This window comes from Pithys albifrons, chromosome 27, assembly GCF_047495875.1.
Source record: "Pithys albifrons albifrons isolate INPA30051 chromosome 27, PitAlb_v1, whole genome shotgun sequence".
Taxonomy (NCBI): Eukaryota; Metazoa; Chordata; class Aves; order Passeriformes; family Thamnophilidae; genus Pithys; species Pithys albifrons.
The window spans coordinates 5,614,892-5,631,043 of record NC_092484.1 but is presented as its reverse complement, the minus strand read 5'-3'; the positions used below and the strand labels follow the sequence as shown (position 1 = coordinate 5,631,043).

The 16,152-nt window shown below is 48.8% G+C and overlaps 2 protein-coding genes across 4 annotated transcripts in view; one reads left to right on the top strand and one right to left on the bottom strand.

The window, feature by feature from the left end:
• MYO9B (myosin IXB) overlaps positions 1–3,033 on the bottom strand; it is a 53,015-nt gene extending 49,982 nt beyond the window's left edge. For both annotated transcript variants that reach the window (XM_071577866.1, XM_071577867.1), the window contains exon 1: positions 2,956–3,033. The gene's annotated coding sequence lies outside the window, so the exon portion shown is untranslated. The remainder of the gene's footprint in view (positions 1–2,955) is intronic.
• Positions 3,034–4,171: 1,138 nt separating this feature from the next.
• HAUS8 (HAUS augmin like complex subunit 8) lies at positions 4,172–11,551 on the top strand. Of its 2 annotated transcripts, none has more exons than XM_071578054.1 (10): positions 4,172–4,269; positions 4,652–4,704; positions 4,957–5,053; positions 5,826–5,939; positions 6,447–6,520; positions 7,136–7,207; positions 7,776–7,865; positions 8,468–8,609; positions 9,909–10,050; positions 10,803–11,551. In XM_071578054.1, exons 1-10 carry the CDS (start codon positions 4,230–4,232, stop codon positions 10,921–10,923), a joined length of 945 nt encoding a protein of 314 aa, XP_071434155.1. In that variant the 5' UTR covers positions 4,172–4,229; the 3' UTR covers positions 10,924–11,551. The 2 variants fall into 2 exon arrangements, with proteins under 2 accessions (XP_071434155.1, XP_071434154.1); XM_071578053.1 differs by having other exon boundaries at positions 7,707–7,865.
• The last annotated feature ends 4,601 nt before the right edge of the window (positions 11,552–16,152 follow it).

The window sequence follows — 16,152 nt, the reverse complement described above, 5'->3', positions numbered from 1 at the left end:
TTGTGTGAACAAAATGTACATGTGGCAAAAATACCTTTAAAAACCTTTTATTGTTTAGTAATTTTGGTCTTTAAAGGAAGAGCAGATTTTTCCTAGAATGTGAATTGAGTTTCATGTGGTAATCAGAGACACACAACACAATAAAGCCTCAATAAAGACAACTTCACACGCCACGCTCGAGTCAGCTGATTCACCAAGAAAACACAATATACTAGAGGCAAACCCCCTGAATTTTCATTTTCTGACATTCTTAGTCCTTTCTATTAAGAAAATAAATCCTTATCAGCATCTCAGGCTTTACTTCTCCTTGGTATTAGCATAAATAGGCCTTGTTTCTTACAAGTGTGATAAACTCCTTCAGCCTCTAAACTGAGAAGAAAGTACTGAACAACAAAGTTTTGTCACATCAGAATTTTTCACTCTTTCCCTTGGCTGTTGAGACAGCCAATAGTGTTGCATTCCTTAGGAATCTTTCCTTTTTAAAGGCGTGCGATATGCAAATCCTGCCCTTTGCCCTTCTGGCTGGGAAAGACCATATTTAGCGTCAGTAATACTGAACTCTGTGTGAGTCAAACCCTTATTCAGAGAAGGAATTATTCAAGAGCTCTAATGTTTGAATCACTTTTGGTCAGAGGGCTCTGTCTGTACAAAGCATTACTCTCTAGGTGAACCTCATTTAAATTTTTCATCAGCTGCATTTACTCTTCCTGAATTATTCAGTCCTATAAGCATTTTCCACGGAAAACCCAAACCTGGGATTGGGCTGTGTCTGCCCTGTCACTGCAGAAGCTGCAACATCCAACTTCTGGAAAAGCTTTTTGTTGAGACAAATGTTTAAGTAGCACAACAAAACAAACAAAAAAAACCCAAACCTCCAAGCTTCTCAAAGTGTTCAGTTCTACAAACACAGTTCCTTCACATTACTGTAGAAACCCCAAATTTTTCTGCTAATAAGTAAAGACTAAAGATTGAGGAAGTGGCCTTAGATGCACCATCCTGAAAACCATGATACTGGACTTTAAATGCAGAACCTCATGGTAGTTCAAAGGCAAAAAACATAATCAAGATCAACTTTTTTCTAAAAAAAGCCAAAATTAATCTTAAAGCTAATATGAATATGCATTAGAAGTTCCCCAAACTGCTTCCCCTACCTTAAACGGATTTCTCCCTGCCAAGATTCTGAATTAAAGACACCCAGGGCTTCCTACAGCCTTGTGGGTGTGACACCAACATCCTAAACCAGAAGGCAGGGTTGGCTCACACTGTGACTTTAGGGCAAGTACTTCAGCCAGGATCGCAGCTCACAGGCCTGAAATCAAAGAGCTCCTAATTACCCAGATCAAACTCCTATTTGCAAACAGCTCCGCAGACACCCCGATACTGAAGTACCTCTAGGAGTACCGTGGGAGGATGCTGATGAATCTCTGGAAGGTTAATTGCATCTGCCAGAGACCTGAGATCATCTCCAGCCCTTTGCTCCACTGCCACCCATTTCCACCAGGGGAAATCAAAGAGTACAGAATCATAGAATGGATTGGGTTGGAAAGATCTCCAAGATCATCCAGTCCAACCCTTGGTCCAACTCCAGTCCCTTTACCAGATCATGGCACTCAGTGCCACGGCCAAGCTCAGTTTAAAAACCTCCAGGGATGGGGAATCCACCCCCTCTCTGGGCAGCCCATTCCAATCCCTGAGCACTCTCTCTGCACAGAAGTTTTTTCTGATCTCCAACTTCAATTTCCCCTGGCAGAGCTTGAGCCCATCGTGCCCCCTTGTCCTATTGCTCAGTGCCTGGGAGAAGAGACCAACCCCCACCTGGCTGGTCAGGTAGTTCCAGACAGTGCTGAGGTCACCTCTGAGCCTCCTCTTCTCCAGGCTAAACACCCCCAGCTCCCTCAGCCTCTCCCCATAGGGCTTGTGCTCCAGTCCCTTCTCCAGCCTCGTTGCTCTTCTCATTGGCATATATAGTGCTTTCACTTTTCACAAACGGGACTGGCAAATATAGCTGGGTAAGAATTTTGCCAAAATACTTACAGAGTTATAGAAAACCAGGTTAAAAATGACACTGAGAAGTCACCTTACAGTAGGAGCACACAGCCCTGTCAGCTGTATGGGCAGCAGTCAGGGGAGTGCTCTGCTACTTCAGGCTAGAAACATGTAATAAAGGATGTTCTCAGCTTGCAAAAGTTTTTACTTTTTGAAGATTGCAAAACCAAGCTTACCAAAAAGCCTGAGCACTACCGACACACACAGCCCAAGGCATGAACCAACTGGGCAACGATGGTCAGCACGACAAAGCTCGGCACAGCAGCAGCACTGAAAGAGCGCCGAGAAACAAAGAACCCCGAGAGCTTTCACGGAACCTTTGAAAGATGCGGAGATACTCGGATGAAAGGTAACAGGCTGCTCATACCGAGAGTCGGCAAAAAAAGCAGAAGGTTGTGCGGCTGAAAGATGGAAGTACCAGGAGGTGGAAGCGACACGCTCGGGGCTGCCCGAGGGACGGGGGGCACCGCCGAGGGCCCCTTCCCCGCGGGCACCGCCAGCCCCTTCCCCCGGGCACCGCCAGTCCCACGGGCACCGCGGGGGCAGAGCGGGTCGGAGGCACCGCTCCAGCCCCAGGTGGGGAGAAACAGCCCCGGCCCCAGGGAGGCAGCGACTCCCGCACAGCCCTCGAAACCCACCCCAGACACCCCAGCAGAGCCGACTCCCACACAGCCCTTCAGAACCGGCCCCCAGACAACCCATCAGGACCCACCCCAGGCACCCCCCCGCCTGTCACTGACACCCAGACAGCCCCCCAGCCCCCGGTCCCCTCCCCAGCCCCGGTACCCCAGAGTCCTCGGTACTCCCCACCCCCTAGTTCCCGGTCACCTCCCCAGTTCCCGGTACACCCTGGTCTCCCCCCCCCCCAGCCCCGGTACCTGCCCCCCGTACTCTCCCCAGCCCCGGTACCTGCCCCCGGTGCGATCGGTCCCGATCCCGGTCCCGGCCCCGCCACAGGCCCCGCGCGCGCCACTTCCTGGTGCGGGGGGAGGGGGGGGAGTGCCGGGCGCGCCCATTCAGAGCAGCGCGCGCTCCGCGCATGCGCGGGAGGGCGTTGGAGGCGCGGGGAGGGGGGCGGTGGGGGGAGGAATGTCCCCTCAGGGTCGCGGGTTCGAGACCCGACCCGGCCCGGTGCCTGCCCGCGGCTCTGGCACAGCTGGGCAGCAGGTGCTGTGTGCCTGTCTGTCTGTTTGTGTGTGTATCTGTCTCTCAGCCTGCCTGTCAGCCTGTGTGTCTATGTGCCTGTCAGTCTCTGTGTGTGTCTGTCTATCTGTCTGCCTGCCTGTCAGTCTGTGAGTCTGTGTGTCTGTCTGTGTTGCTGTCTCTCTGTCTGTCAGTCTGTGTGCCTGTCAGTCTGTGTCCTTTCTGTCTCTATCTGTGTGCCTGTCAGTCTGTGTGCCTGTCTGTGTCTCTGTCTGTCTGTCTGTCTGTGTCTGTCAGAGGCAGCGGCTCTGGGCGGATTCCCGTCCCAGCCCAGTCCTCCGTGCCCGGCTCGGAGCGCTCCCGGGGTGGTGTCCCGGGCTCGGTGTGTCGCAGCGCGGGGGGCTCGGGATCACCGAAACCCACGGGCTGTTCGGGGGTGGAAGGGACCTCTGGGGATCCCCCAGGCCAACCCCCTGCCCGGGCAGGTCACCCGGCGCGAGTGGCACAGGGTCTGGGATTTCTCCAGGAAGGGCCACTCCACGCCCCCCCGAGCAGCTGTTCCAGGTTCTGCCATGGAAGTTCTTGCTCGAGTTGAGGCGCAACACCTTGTGTTTTAGTTTGTGCCTTCTGCTGCCCGTGCTGTCTGTGGGCACCACTGACCAGTCTGGCACCATCCTCTGACACCCCTGGGGCCATTTATGTGCATCAATGACAGCCTCCCAGCCTCCTCCAGCCTGGCCAGGCGCAGCTCCGGCGGTGTCTCCCGCCCCTCATCCTCTCCGTGGGCTCTGCCGGACCCTCCTCTTCCGCAGCAACTCATCTTTTTTTATCCCAAGGGCGCAGCACCCGCTAGACCCTCATTAATCGCCACAATTAACGCGCCGCGGGGCCCCCGCTCCTCCCCAGTCCTCCGCGCCTCCAGGGGGCGCGCTGTCCATGCCCCGCCTCGCCCCGGGCGCGCGATGGTTCAAAGGCGCGGGCCGCGGGGCTGAGGGACGGTGAGTCCCGCCCGGCCCCATCCCACCCCACCCATCCAATCCATGTCCGGGCACGGCACCGCTGCCGACACGAAGCGCAGAGGTGGGTGTGGGGGGCTACGATCCGAGCTGGCTGAGGGGGTTGAGTCGGCTGAGGGTCAGGGACGGCTGGCCCGGCTGAGGGTCCGCTGAGGGTCTGCTGAGGGTGAGGGACAGCTGGCCCAGCTGAGGGGGGAGACCCGGCCGGGCTGAGAGTGAGGGGATGGAAGAATCCGAGGGAATTGATCCGAGCTGGCTGAGGAGGGGAATCCAGCCAGGCTGAGGGTGAGGGATCCGAGCCGGCTGAGGGGTGGAGGGGGATCCAGCCTGGCTGAGGGTGAGGAAGAATCCGCGGGGGTTGCTCCGAGCCGGCTGAGGAGGGCAGGGCAGTCTGGCCCGGCCGGGGATGGAGGCTCCGGCTGATCTGTGTTTGCCCCTCTTTGCAGGAGGCCGAGCGGTGCAGTCTCGTTACCTGCAGTGCGACAGGAAAAGGGCAGAGGTACCTGGGGCTGCCGCTCAGCAAAGGGGCGAAGGGCGGCGAGGGGGGGGAGTGGCAGCGACACCGGGACAAAAACACCCGCCTGTGCTGAGGCTGTGAGGGGGTTGGGGTGTGTTACAAGGAGCTTGGGAGTGTGCTGGGGTGACTGGCAAAGCACCAAGGGGCACAGGGATTGTGGCTGTTTGCTGTCTCAAGTCAAAGATAAGCCACGTTGCTGGTTATGTTCTGTCTTGGCTGTTTGTTGGTTGTCAGGATGTTTCAGCGAGTTCCTCTTCACTGTGTGCTGCTGGACTACCTTCTGGGGCCAAAGCAAAATCAGGTCTTTCTCAGAAATGTGAAACCTCTGCTGGTAGGTTTTACCACTGGTTAAAAGTTATTCTTTTGTATTTCCAACCTGTTAAAAAACAGGTGCCCATGAGACAGCACTAAGTGCTGGGAACAGTTTCTGAGAAGCTCAAGAGTAGCTTAGTCCTGGTGCAGTTTCATAGAATCACAGAATTGATTGGGTTGGAAGAGACCTCCGAGATCATCAAGTCCAACCCTTGGTCCAATCCCACTGTGATTACCAGATCATGGCACTAAGTGCCACATCCAGTCTCACCTTATAAACCTTCAGAGATGGTGAATTCACCACCTCTCTGGGCAGCCCATTCCAATGCCTGATTACTTTCTCTGGAAACAATTTCTTTCTGTGTCCAACCTAAACCTCCCCTGGCAGAGCTTAAGCCTGTGACTTCTTGTCCTATTCCTGAGTGCCTGGGAGAAGAGACCAACCCCCACCTGGCCAGAACTTCCCTTCAGGGAGTTCCAGACAGTGCTGAGATCACCTCTGAGCCTCCTCTTCTCCAGGCTGAACACCCCCAGCTCCCTCAGCCTCTCCCCACAGCACTTGTGCTCCAGTCCCTTCTCCAGCCTTGTTGCTCTACTCTGGACCTGCTCCAGCCCCTCAATATCTTTGCCAAGGCCAAGGCCTAAGGGGCATTTCTCAGATCATGGTGTGGGCTCGGGGGGGGGATGTGAGTAAAGTTGGCTTTTCTGGGCTTTTCTGGGCCTCTGCAACATGGGAACTTGTGCACAACCTGATCTATTTCTATTAGTTTGATAACAGCCTCTTTCTACAGGTGTTGGCCACAGCTTGTTAAGTCAGAGCAACTTTGAGAGAGGTGACCTGCAGTCCACGTTATTGGATGAAGAAAATATTAAGCAACCAGACCTCGATCTCTCACCTATTAATGGTAAATTTCTGTTTATACTCTCGGTTTGTTATTTTAATGTGCTTGCTGAAACTTGGTGGTAAGAACTTGCTGTCTTGTTGTATATTCCAAAAAGGATTTTGTTAAATAAAGTGAATGTTATTTTAAGTGTCCTTAAGCAGGTGTACTAAAACCTTTGAGGTTTAAATTAGCCTCTGAATCTGTAGTATCTTTTGGGGGCTCTGTTGTTTTTGTTTAAGATCAAAAATTACAGACTAAAGTAGTCTCAAGTGTTTGTTCCTGTAACAGGTGGGTGTTAGACCATCAGCTTTACTGAAAAGTGGATCACATCTGTCTGTAATTGTCACTTAAATGCTCACATGATCCACATCTGCTCATGAGTGTACCAGAGCCAGACACAGAGCATGGATCTTCTTTACTAGTAGAATTTTTTTGGAATTACCTCTGCCTTTAAAGAACTTCGTGGGATGTTGACCCACCCTGTAGCTCTTGCTAGAAGACAGCACTAACTTCTTTGTTGTGATACAGATAAACCTGTCCACAGGAAGAGTGTTTCTTCAGAATCTGCTGGAGATGCACAGATAACAAAAGCCAGAGCAGTGGTGAGTCTCCCTGCTTTCATTTGTAAGGATATTTATTTTGAAATGTGGAAAATGAAGATTTTCTGTTTAATCTGGATTACAGCCGAGGTCCTGGGATGATCTAATGCCTCCTGGCAGAAGTCACAGTCATTGCTGGCAGTGTGTGGTGTGTTTATCAGGTGTCTGGACTCTGACCAGAGCTTTGCTTCTGTCTGTTGTGGTAAAGAGTCTGTTCCCATTATGACATCTCTTCAGGTGGATTCTTTCTGTTCAGTTCTGTCACGTTATCTTTGAGATTTTTCTCACATTTTTGCTTAGAGAACTGACATTGATTCAACCTAATTTGAGGTGCCTTATTTAGGGATCTTATTCCATGTAGGACTAAACTTCAAATTCTCTAACAGTATTGTGAAAATCTGCTGAAAATGTTATATAAGGTGGTGGAACAAAGAGATATATTTAATGAACATGAGTTATTTAAGCACCCAAACTTTTCTAATTGAACTGACTGTTGTTGGTGATGATTCCAGGCACAAATCAGACTGTTGGTAATTTATGTGGTAATGAATTTGGCTACTGAAAAAATAATTGCTGAAATGCCAAACTTGATGTAGTATATTATTTTCTTTTCTGAAGGAAACTGATTCCAATGATCAAATAGAAGAGCTGGAATCTGAGACACTACTTTTCACTTACCTAAGACTAAAGGTAAGACTCAGTCAACTAGTTGGTATTTCAGGTGGAACTTGATGTTGGGGAATTGTTTATTTTCTTAAATGCGTCCTGATCCATAAAAGTTAGTTTTTTGTGACTGTGTATGCTGAGGGTTGTTAAACTGTATTACTTGCTTTGAAAACTCTTAGGCTGAATTCAATGCCAGTTCATTAAGCTGGTGCTGGTTCTTGGGCACTGGGGGGATGCAGAAGTTTTGGGAACACTGTGCATGAATCTTTCTGGATTTCCAGGCTGTAGCAGTGACTTTGTTCCCTCAGTGCTGTATGTGTGTTTTTTCCTTTACAAAAAGGTGCAGGGGTGGGGAAAGGGGACTGAGAGGGCCTTTAATTCTGGTGTTCTTTGCTTATTGTATGAGGTCTCTGTTAATTGGAGCTCTTTGACCTGGTCTGAGTCTTGCATCTCTTTATTCAGAATATGTTAATTACTTAGATGTAGCATTGCTTTAATTGTGAATATTTTGGGGATGTAATAGGTAGGAAAAAATGTTGCTGAGCTGGAGAAAAATGCAGAAAAAAACTTGATAATGTTGTTGAAAGAAAAGCAGAGGCAACAGGAGAAACTCTGGAAGCTGAAACGTGAAATTGTGGTCCAAGAGTGGAAGCAGAAGCTCAGGGAAACATTAGACAAACAGGTAGGCTTGAGTACAATTTGTGCTTCTCTTACATTTAAACAAGCTGATGTGTGAAGTAGCCCTTTATCCAGAGAAGATTTTGTGCTAGAGCTGAGATGCCAACCCTTAATGAGGAGTGAACATCTTGTGTTCCTTATTTGTCCCATCTCTGTGTGTCGCCCAGCAGTAGCTCAGGCCTGGCTGTAAGAAGACAGGCTTCTAATGAATAATTAATATTTGAATAGTTAATTTTCAATACTGAATCTCTCCTTGCTTTTTAACAAATACACATTGCAAAAATTGAGCAAGAACACACTTGTTAACTGCAGTCAGAACATCTGATGTACAACCCTTTGCCTGCTGTATTGCTGACCCCTCTGAGCTGCAGAACCAAAAAAACTGGTGCTGACCTGGGCATTCTGAGGTGGTAGAGAAAAACATGTTAAACAGCATGAGAAGATTATTGTCCCACAAACCTCCTGAATTCCTGTGCCAGTGAGCATTTCACAGCGGTGTGTGTTTGGGGTTCCTTTAATAAATGATGCTTCTGTTTTGAGCCAGGTTTGTGATTACCAAGTACCTGCTTTTGGAGAGGTCTTGGCTCACCTTGGTGTGCATTTCAGATTGAAGTTCTGTCTCCCCTGGTTCCTGTCTGTGAACGGCTGAAAGAGCAATACAAAAGCTTTGCAGCTTCCCTGGATGCCACCAGACATGAACTACCCATCAAGAACATCCACATAGAAGGAGATAAGCAAACATACCTTGGTATGAAAATTTGATTTCCCATATTTACTTTCAGAAATAGTGGGTTTATGCTAAAACCACTTCTTGCGGTGTTGTTGCTACATCTGTGTATGGGCACTGGGGGGATTTTGTGTGCTCTTAGAGCTTGTGTGCACACTGGGCTGCAGCACCAGCCACACATTGTGCTGTGTGTAGTTCTTATCTCCCCTTAAACACTTCACTGCGATAGCACAAATTTTTTATCTTGCAGCAGGGAACAGATTAACTTTCTAAGGTAGGTCAGCCTTCATATACACCTTCTTTAGCAAATTTCTGTCCATTTCAACTGCATTCATGACATGACTCCTCCTTTCTTTCCAGGCACTCAGCAATAGGACAAGGGGGCACGGGCTCAAGCTCTGCCAGGGGAAAGTTGGAGATCAGAAAAAAATTCTTTCCACAGAGAGTAATCAGGCATTGGAATGGACTGCCCAGAGTGGGGATGGATTCCCCATCCCTGGAGGTTTTTAAACTGAGCTTGGCCGTGGCACTGAGTGCCATGATCTGGTAAAGGGACTGGAGTTGGACCAAGGGTTGGACTTGATGATCTCGGAGGTCTTTTCCAACTCAACCCGTTCTATGATTCTTGTTCCTACTGTGTGAATAAGTCATAGGAGTGCTGTGATCTCTTCCTGTTTCTGTGTTTGAGGGGTACAGTCACGTGGGTAGACTTGATCATGTTTCTTGTAGAGCTGGAGCTTAAATATTATTCTATGTTGTCTCGAGTCAGAGAATGTTCAATAAGACAATGCATGTGTTTTGTGTTGAAGTCTTGACTAAAAGTTCCATTTTTAAACTGCTGGTCTGGAAGAAACAATTTACAAAATAATATTGCACTTTAAAAGAAATGAAAAAGTTTATTAAAGAACTTAGAAGTCTTGTAAGAAGACTTGAAGTGAATAGGTCTATTTTTTTTGTTTTGTTTGGGAAATGTTGAAGGAAATGATTGGATAAATTTCATTGGAGGTACATGCCAACAGCAACACATGTAACTGGCCAGAGAATTTAGGGTGTTTAAAACGTGGGGTTTTTTTCTTGCATTTGTCTTATGAAAATCTGGCATACTCTGAACAAGAGCTTGATTAGCAATTTTAATAGCCTGTTGCTGGTGCTTGTCTCAGCAGTGAAAACTAATTTGGCTTTCACAATGTCATAGTGTTTGTGAAAGCTGAACAAACATCACCTGCTTCACCTGTCTCTGGGTTATTCCAGCTGTTAACATCTTGTGTTACCTGATGCCACTGCATTTTTAGCAATACCTTTAAACATATTGTCTTGTAGATAAACTGGGAAAGGAATTAAGGATCACACAGGAGCTTCTGACAGAAATTATGCCAAGCCACTCAGAAGAGTGTGCAAAAGCACTTCCTGCACTGAAAGAGCTTAAAGAAGTATATCAGAAACTGAATAAAGAGCTTCAAAGGTAATTACAAAAATTGTGTGTAAGACTCATTGACTAAATAGAGGAAGATCTATAGACCTCGCCAGAATATATCCAGAACAAAGACTGGTGGAGGATTAACTGAGGGTTTGATAGCACTGAGTTTAGTTCTCTTTATAGCAGCCATGTGCGTTTCTGTCCCTGCCCCACCTACATCAAAGTAGGATGGTTGGCTTTGGTTTTGTTTATGCATTCCAAGTGAACTCCTTTACTGTGCCATTCTCTGACACTGCAGCTGGGAATTTCGGTGAGCAAGAACAAACCTGCTAGATGCAAATATGTAGGAGTGGAGAACTCTGGGAGGCAGAAAAGTGAACTGGAAACACTGTCCTAAATAATAACCCTGCAAATGTATCATCCTGTAGGAGGTACAAGGAGCACAGAAAAGGTTTTTTCTGCTCAAGTGTTGTGTTAACAAATACAAAGTATCACTAGGAGGGTGAAGAAGAGCTAAGGCATGACATGTTCTTTCCTTCATTGCCCCAGAAGAGGTTACAGCTAAAGTCTGAAGACTGATAGACCATAAGGCCACTCATCTCCCTCTCCTGCAAACTGCCCCTCGTCTTCTCTGGGTTCTTGTCTTTGGGAAGAAAATTCACACTTTACACTTTTATTTTTTTTCTTCTGGTAGGGCCATAGTAGGAAAAAGACCTGAATGTCCAGGCACATGGTGTTTGGGCTAAAGCAGAAGGTTCAGTCCCTCAGAGTCACTGATTCAGCTTCTTGTGTTCCAGGTCCTTCATAGAAGTGGAGAACCTCTCCTCAGAAGTCAGTAAAGAAGTTTCTCTGCATAATCAGAATGTGTGTGAGGAGAAACACGGACTAGATGTTGTGAAACGCTGGTATTTCAACTGAGTTTCTGTGTAGTTTTACTCCTGGGTAGGTACTAACTCAATGCCAGTGGACTTTGTGATAAGTGGATCAATATAAAATAAAGTGTGCTTGTTAAATAAAGCTGTTAGTTGAATAAAACTTTGTACTAATTTGTAGTTTTGAGAAGCCTATAGTAAGATTTGTAATTTATCAATGCTTAGCTGTTTTTAGAAACTTTAACCGCAGAGCTTAACCACAAGACCATGTACTATGACTTAATGTCTCCTGTGATGCTTGCTCAAGATATTTTGTAATGCTTATTATAGTCCCTGAAATGTGCTGAGATAATAAAAGCTAGTGAAGGCTATGTAAGAAATATAAACCACGCATGTGCAAACAGTAGAGATGACCACCCAGCAGGAAGAAGACCCCCTAGTAACGGGATGAAGCATGCACAGAAGATCGGAGTGAGATCAAGTGGAAAGTCCCCAAACTTGCTGGAGCTAGGAAGATCAAAGAAAAAGAGGAACTAACAGATACTATAACTTAAGCGAAAAATTTGTAATCCTTGCCATCTTGGAGAGAATGAGGAAGTTCTCTCAGCTGTGCCCAGCATGGCTGCAGCGTGCTGCCTTGTTCACCCTATCTAACTAATAAATTGCTGCTAAAATCTGAATTTTGAGTTTTGGCTCAGTAATTCGGCCTGATCACCTATAACAGTTTTGGTGCTGTGACTCGGATGCAGCCTCTTTGTGTGGCGAGTTCCTGTCTTCGGGAAGACGCGTCCCGTCCTTTGACGGCCCCAGAGAGGGTTGTCGCAGCATAAACGCTGTATGTCCAAACTAGACAGAGTGAGCAAAGAATTTGGTTTTGGGTCCCCATAAGCTTTGTGCATGAAGACTGACCTCCGGCTCAGGATTAGGTAAGTATCTGCGACGTTTGTTCTCATGGATCGGTGGGAATAGGGCCCGAGAGTGGGAATGAATGGGACATCCTTTTGGACAAAGCGAGTGTGTACTCTTGTGCTGGTTTAAAGGCGAACCAACAGGGGAAATGAACCCACCACGAGAGAGATTATAAGTCAGAGCTAAAATTTAATAATAATATTACAATAAATACACTGACACAAAAGGGAAATTGCTTTAAACTCACAAAAACCCAGCAGTATAGCCCAGTGTCCTGGGGCACAAACCCAAGGGGGTTTGTTAGCCCTTGTGCTGAGAGCCCTGTGGTTCCCCCAAGTCCAGAGCAAAAGGAAATGACAAAACCTGTTGGTGCAGGCGAGGGCTGTGGGCTGGGCGAGAGCAGTGATCTCCTCCTGTCGAGGTCCTGTTGCTCCTCTGGATCCGATGAGAAGTTCCCAAGGTCTTCTTACCCACCACTTATGTACCCTCAGGGAGCACCCGGGCCCTCCCCCTGGGCAGGGACTCACACAATGGGTGATTAACTCTGGGAGCCAGGGGGTATTGAACTGTTGATGGCCCATTAGCAGCTCCACCCCCCCCGCCCCCCCCAGGCTGAGTGTGAAGCTGATAATGGCTCCCTGGGCAGCTGCTGCTAATGATCCATTGTCCTTGGGGAATGAATAGAGGGGGTAGAATACACAGCTTTGATCACCCCACACACAGTGTTAACTGGTCCCTCCTGCTCAACTAGGACATTATCCACCCCTTATTCTACACCACCTAGTCATTCCCAAATTGAATTCCCTTTTTACCTATATATACATATATACAATGAAACATTACAAACTCTTCTCGCTCAAAATTAGGTCCCCTTGTGGTACACAACCTGTTTCTCCATCTTTTTGCATTACCCACCAAGTGCAACCAGGTCCTTGAGCAAAAACAGTCCCTCGGATGGGTTTGCCTTTGAGGTGGGACTAACCCAAACTGTCTTTCCTAACATACCTCTCATATGGACCACAGGGACTTTATCTCCATCTACAGTATTCAAGAGTTCTGATTGGGCAGGGCCAGCTCGATTGATGGAGCCCCGGGTGTTGACCAACCAGGTGGCCTTTGCCAAATGCAGCTCCCAGTGTTTGAAAGTTCCCCCACCCAACGCCTTCAAGGTGGTTTTCAGCAGTCCGTTACATCGCTCAACTTTCCCAGCAGCTGGTGCATGGTAGGGGATATGATACACCCACTCAGTGCTGTGCTCTCTGGCCCAGGTGTGAGGCTGTTCTTGAAGTGGGTGCCGTTGTCAGACTCTATTCTCTCTGGGGTGCTGTGTCTCCACAGGACTTGTTTCTCAAGGCCCAGGATGGTATTCCGGGCAGTGGCGTGAGATACAGGGTATGTCTCCAGCCATCCAGTGTTTGCCTCTACCATGGTCAGCACGTAGCGCTTGCCTTGGCGTGTTTGGGGAAGTGTGATGTAGTCAACTTGCCAGGCTTCCCCATACCTGTATTTCAACCACTGTCCACCATACCATAGAGGCTTCACCCGCTTGGCCTGCTTGATGGCAGCACATGTGTCACAGTCATGGATAACCTGTGAGACACTGTCCATGGTTAGATCCACCCCTCGGTCACGAGCCCATCTCTATGTCGCATCTCTGCCTTGATGACCAGAGGCATCATGGGCCCATCGGGTATCGATGGATGATTTTCTATCACCGATGCGGCAGAGGGAGGACAGCTCCCAGGAGTAGGGCTCGAAGAGCAAAGGCAAGTGCTCTCGAGAAACCAACTCCTCGGAAGCTAAGGGAAGGCTCCTCCCGCTCCCAACCCGGCGACGATCCCCCAAAGGAAGAGGTCCACACGAGTCAGGAGTCAACGCAGAGAAGCAAAGTTTATTGGAATGCACCGACTTATATAGCAGAGCATGGAACTTTCTAGAACATGGGTGGAGTTAGGGGCGGAGATGGGGAGGAGCGAGGCATAGGATTGGTGGGTATGCAAATGAAGGGGAGGAACGAAGGAAGAACCAATCAGGGAACACAACCATATATGGAAAATGGTGCACTGCACCAACTGGGGACCAATCAGGGAAGACTTGGTGGGAAAATGCCCTGAGGGTTTGTGGGGAGAAGAAATTTGGACAGGGATGACTAAGGGAAAAAGACAAAGGTAGCCATCTTAGGGTATAACAATTAAACTGGGGAAATGTCCAAATAGCTTCTTCCCGGTTCCTGCACTTCGGCGTCTTCATCAACCCATCTTTTATAGTATTTCTGCCATTTAATAAAGTCCTCATCTATTCGCTGTCCTCCAACAATCGGGCTAGAAACAATTCTCCCTTGTGCTGCCAATCCAGATCTACCTGAGAGACTTTAATTCTGCAGCTCGATCCACCTGCTCGTTGTTACGATGCTCCTCATTAGCCCGGCTCTTGGGTACATGAGCATCTACATGACGGACCTTCACACTCAGCTTCTCTACCCAGGCAGCGATGTCCTGCCACATCTCAGCTGCCCAGATGGGTTTCCCTTTGTGCTGCCAGCCGGCCTTTCTCCAACGCTCCAGCCATCCCCACAGAGCATTGGCCACCATCCATGAGTCAGTGTAAAGGTAGAGTCTTGGCCATTTCTCTCATTCAGCGATATCCAAGGCCAGCTGAACAGATTTCAGCTCTGCAACCTGACTTGATCCACCTTGTCCTTCAGTCGCTTCTGCAACTCACCGTGTAGGACTCCATACAGCTGCTTTCCATTTCCGGCTTGTCCCTACAATGCAGCAGGAGCCATCTGTGAAGAGAGCATATCGCTTCTCCTGGTAGCTGGTTATATGGTGGGGCCTCCTCAGCTCATGTCACCTGCCCCTCTTCTTCTTCAGAGGACAATCCGAAACTCTCACCTTCCGGCCAGTTGGTGATGATTTCCAAAATCCCAGGGCGATTAGGATTCCCTATCCGGGTTCACTGCGTGATCAGAGCGATCCACTTACTCCATGTGGCATCAGTGGTGTGATGGGTAGAAGGAGCTTTTCCTTTGAACATCCAGCCCAACACTGGTAGTCGGGGTGCCAGGATGAGCTGTGCCTCAGTGCCAATCACTTCTGAGGCGGCTCGAACTCCTTCGTAAGCTGCCAGGATCTCTTTCTCAGTTGGGGTATAGCTGGTCTCAGATCCTTTGTATCCCCGACTCCAGAATCCCAGCGGTCGTCCTCGAGTCTCCCCAGGTACTTTCTGCCAGAGGCTCCAGGATGGCCTGTTCTCCCCAGCTGCAGTGTAGAGCACATTCTTCACATCCTGTCCTGTTCTGACTGGCCCAAGGGCTACTGCATGGGTAATCTCCTGTTTAATCTGCTCAAAGGCTTGTTGTTGTTCAGGGCCCCACTGGAAATCATTTTTCTTCCGTGTCACAAGGTAGAGAGGGCTTACAACCTGACTGTACTCAGGGATATGCATCCTCCAAAAGCCCACGGCACCTAGGAAAGCCTGAGTTTCCTTCTTGCTGGTCAGTGGGGACATAGCTGCTATTTTGTTGATCACCTCTGTTGGAATCTGGCGACACCTGTGTTGCCACTTCACTCCTAGGAACTGAATTTCCTGAGCAAGTCCCTTGACCTTACTTCGTTTAATGGCAAAACCAGCTCTTAGGAGAATCTGGATTATCTTCTTTTCTTTCTCAAAACCCTCCCCTGCTGTGTTCCCCCATACAATGATGTCATCGATATACTGCAGGTGTTCTGGAGCCTCACCCTTTTCCAGTGCAGTCTGGATCAGTCCATGGCAAATGGTGGGACTGTGTTTCCACCCCTGGGGCAGTCGATTCCAGGTGTACTGCACCCCCTTCCAGGTGAAAGCGAACTGCGGCCTGCACTCTGCTGCCAACGGAATGGAGAAAAAGGCATTGGCAATGTTGATGGTGGCACCACTTGGCTGCCTTGGACTCCAGCTCATACTGAAGCTCCAGCATGTCCGGCACAGTGGCGCTCAGAGGGGGTATGACCTCATTGAGGCCACGGTAATCCACCGTCAGCCTCCACTCTCCACTGGACTTCCGCACTGGCCATATGGGGCTGTTAAAGGGTGAGTGAGCCTTGCTGACCACCCCTTGGCTCTCCAGCTCACGAATCATCTTGTGTGTGGGGGTCACGGAGTCTCGGTCAGTGCGGTATTGCCGACGGTGCACTGTGGCTGTGGCCAGCGGTACCAATTGTTCTTCAACTTTCAGCAGTCCCACAGCAGAAGGGTCCTCTGAGAGGCCAGGCAAGGTGCTCAGCTGTCTGATTTCCTCTGTCTCCACAGCAGCTATGCTAAAAGCCCAACACAGTCCCTTTGGGTCTTTGAAATACCCATTCCTCAGGTAGTCTATGCCAAGGAT

What these genes read in the sequence shown, in the direction of transcription:
- HAUS8 (XM_071578053.1), top strand. Translation starts at nt 4,230, where the DNA reads ATGTCCGGGCACGGCACCGCTGCCGACACGAAGCGCAGAG. An exon ending in CGATCTCTCACCTATTAATG is followed by an intron (nt 5,940 to 6,446) that starts GTAAATTTCTGT and finishes GTTGTGATACAG; the next exon opens with ATAAACCTGTCCACAGGAAG. An exon ending in GGGAAACATTAGACAAACAG is followed by an intron (nt 7,866 to 8,467) that starts GTAGGCTTGAGT and finishes TGTGCATTTCAG; the next exon opens with ATTGAAGTTCTGTCTCCCCT.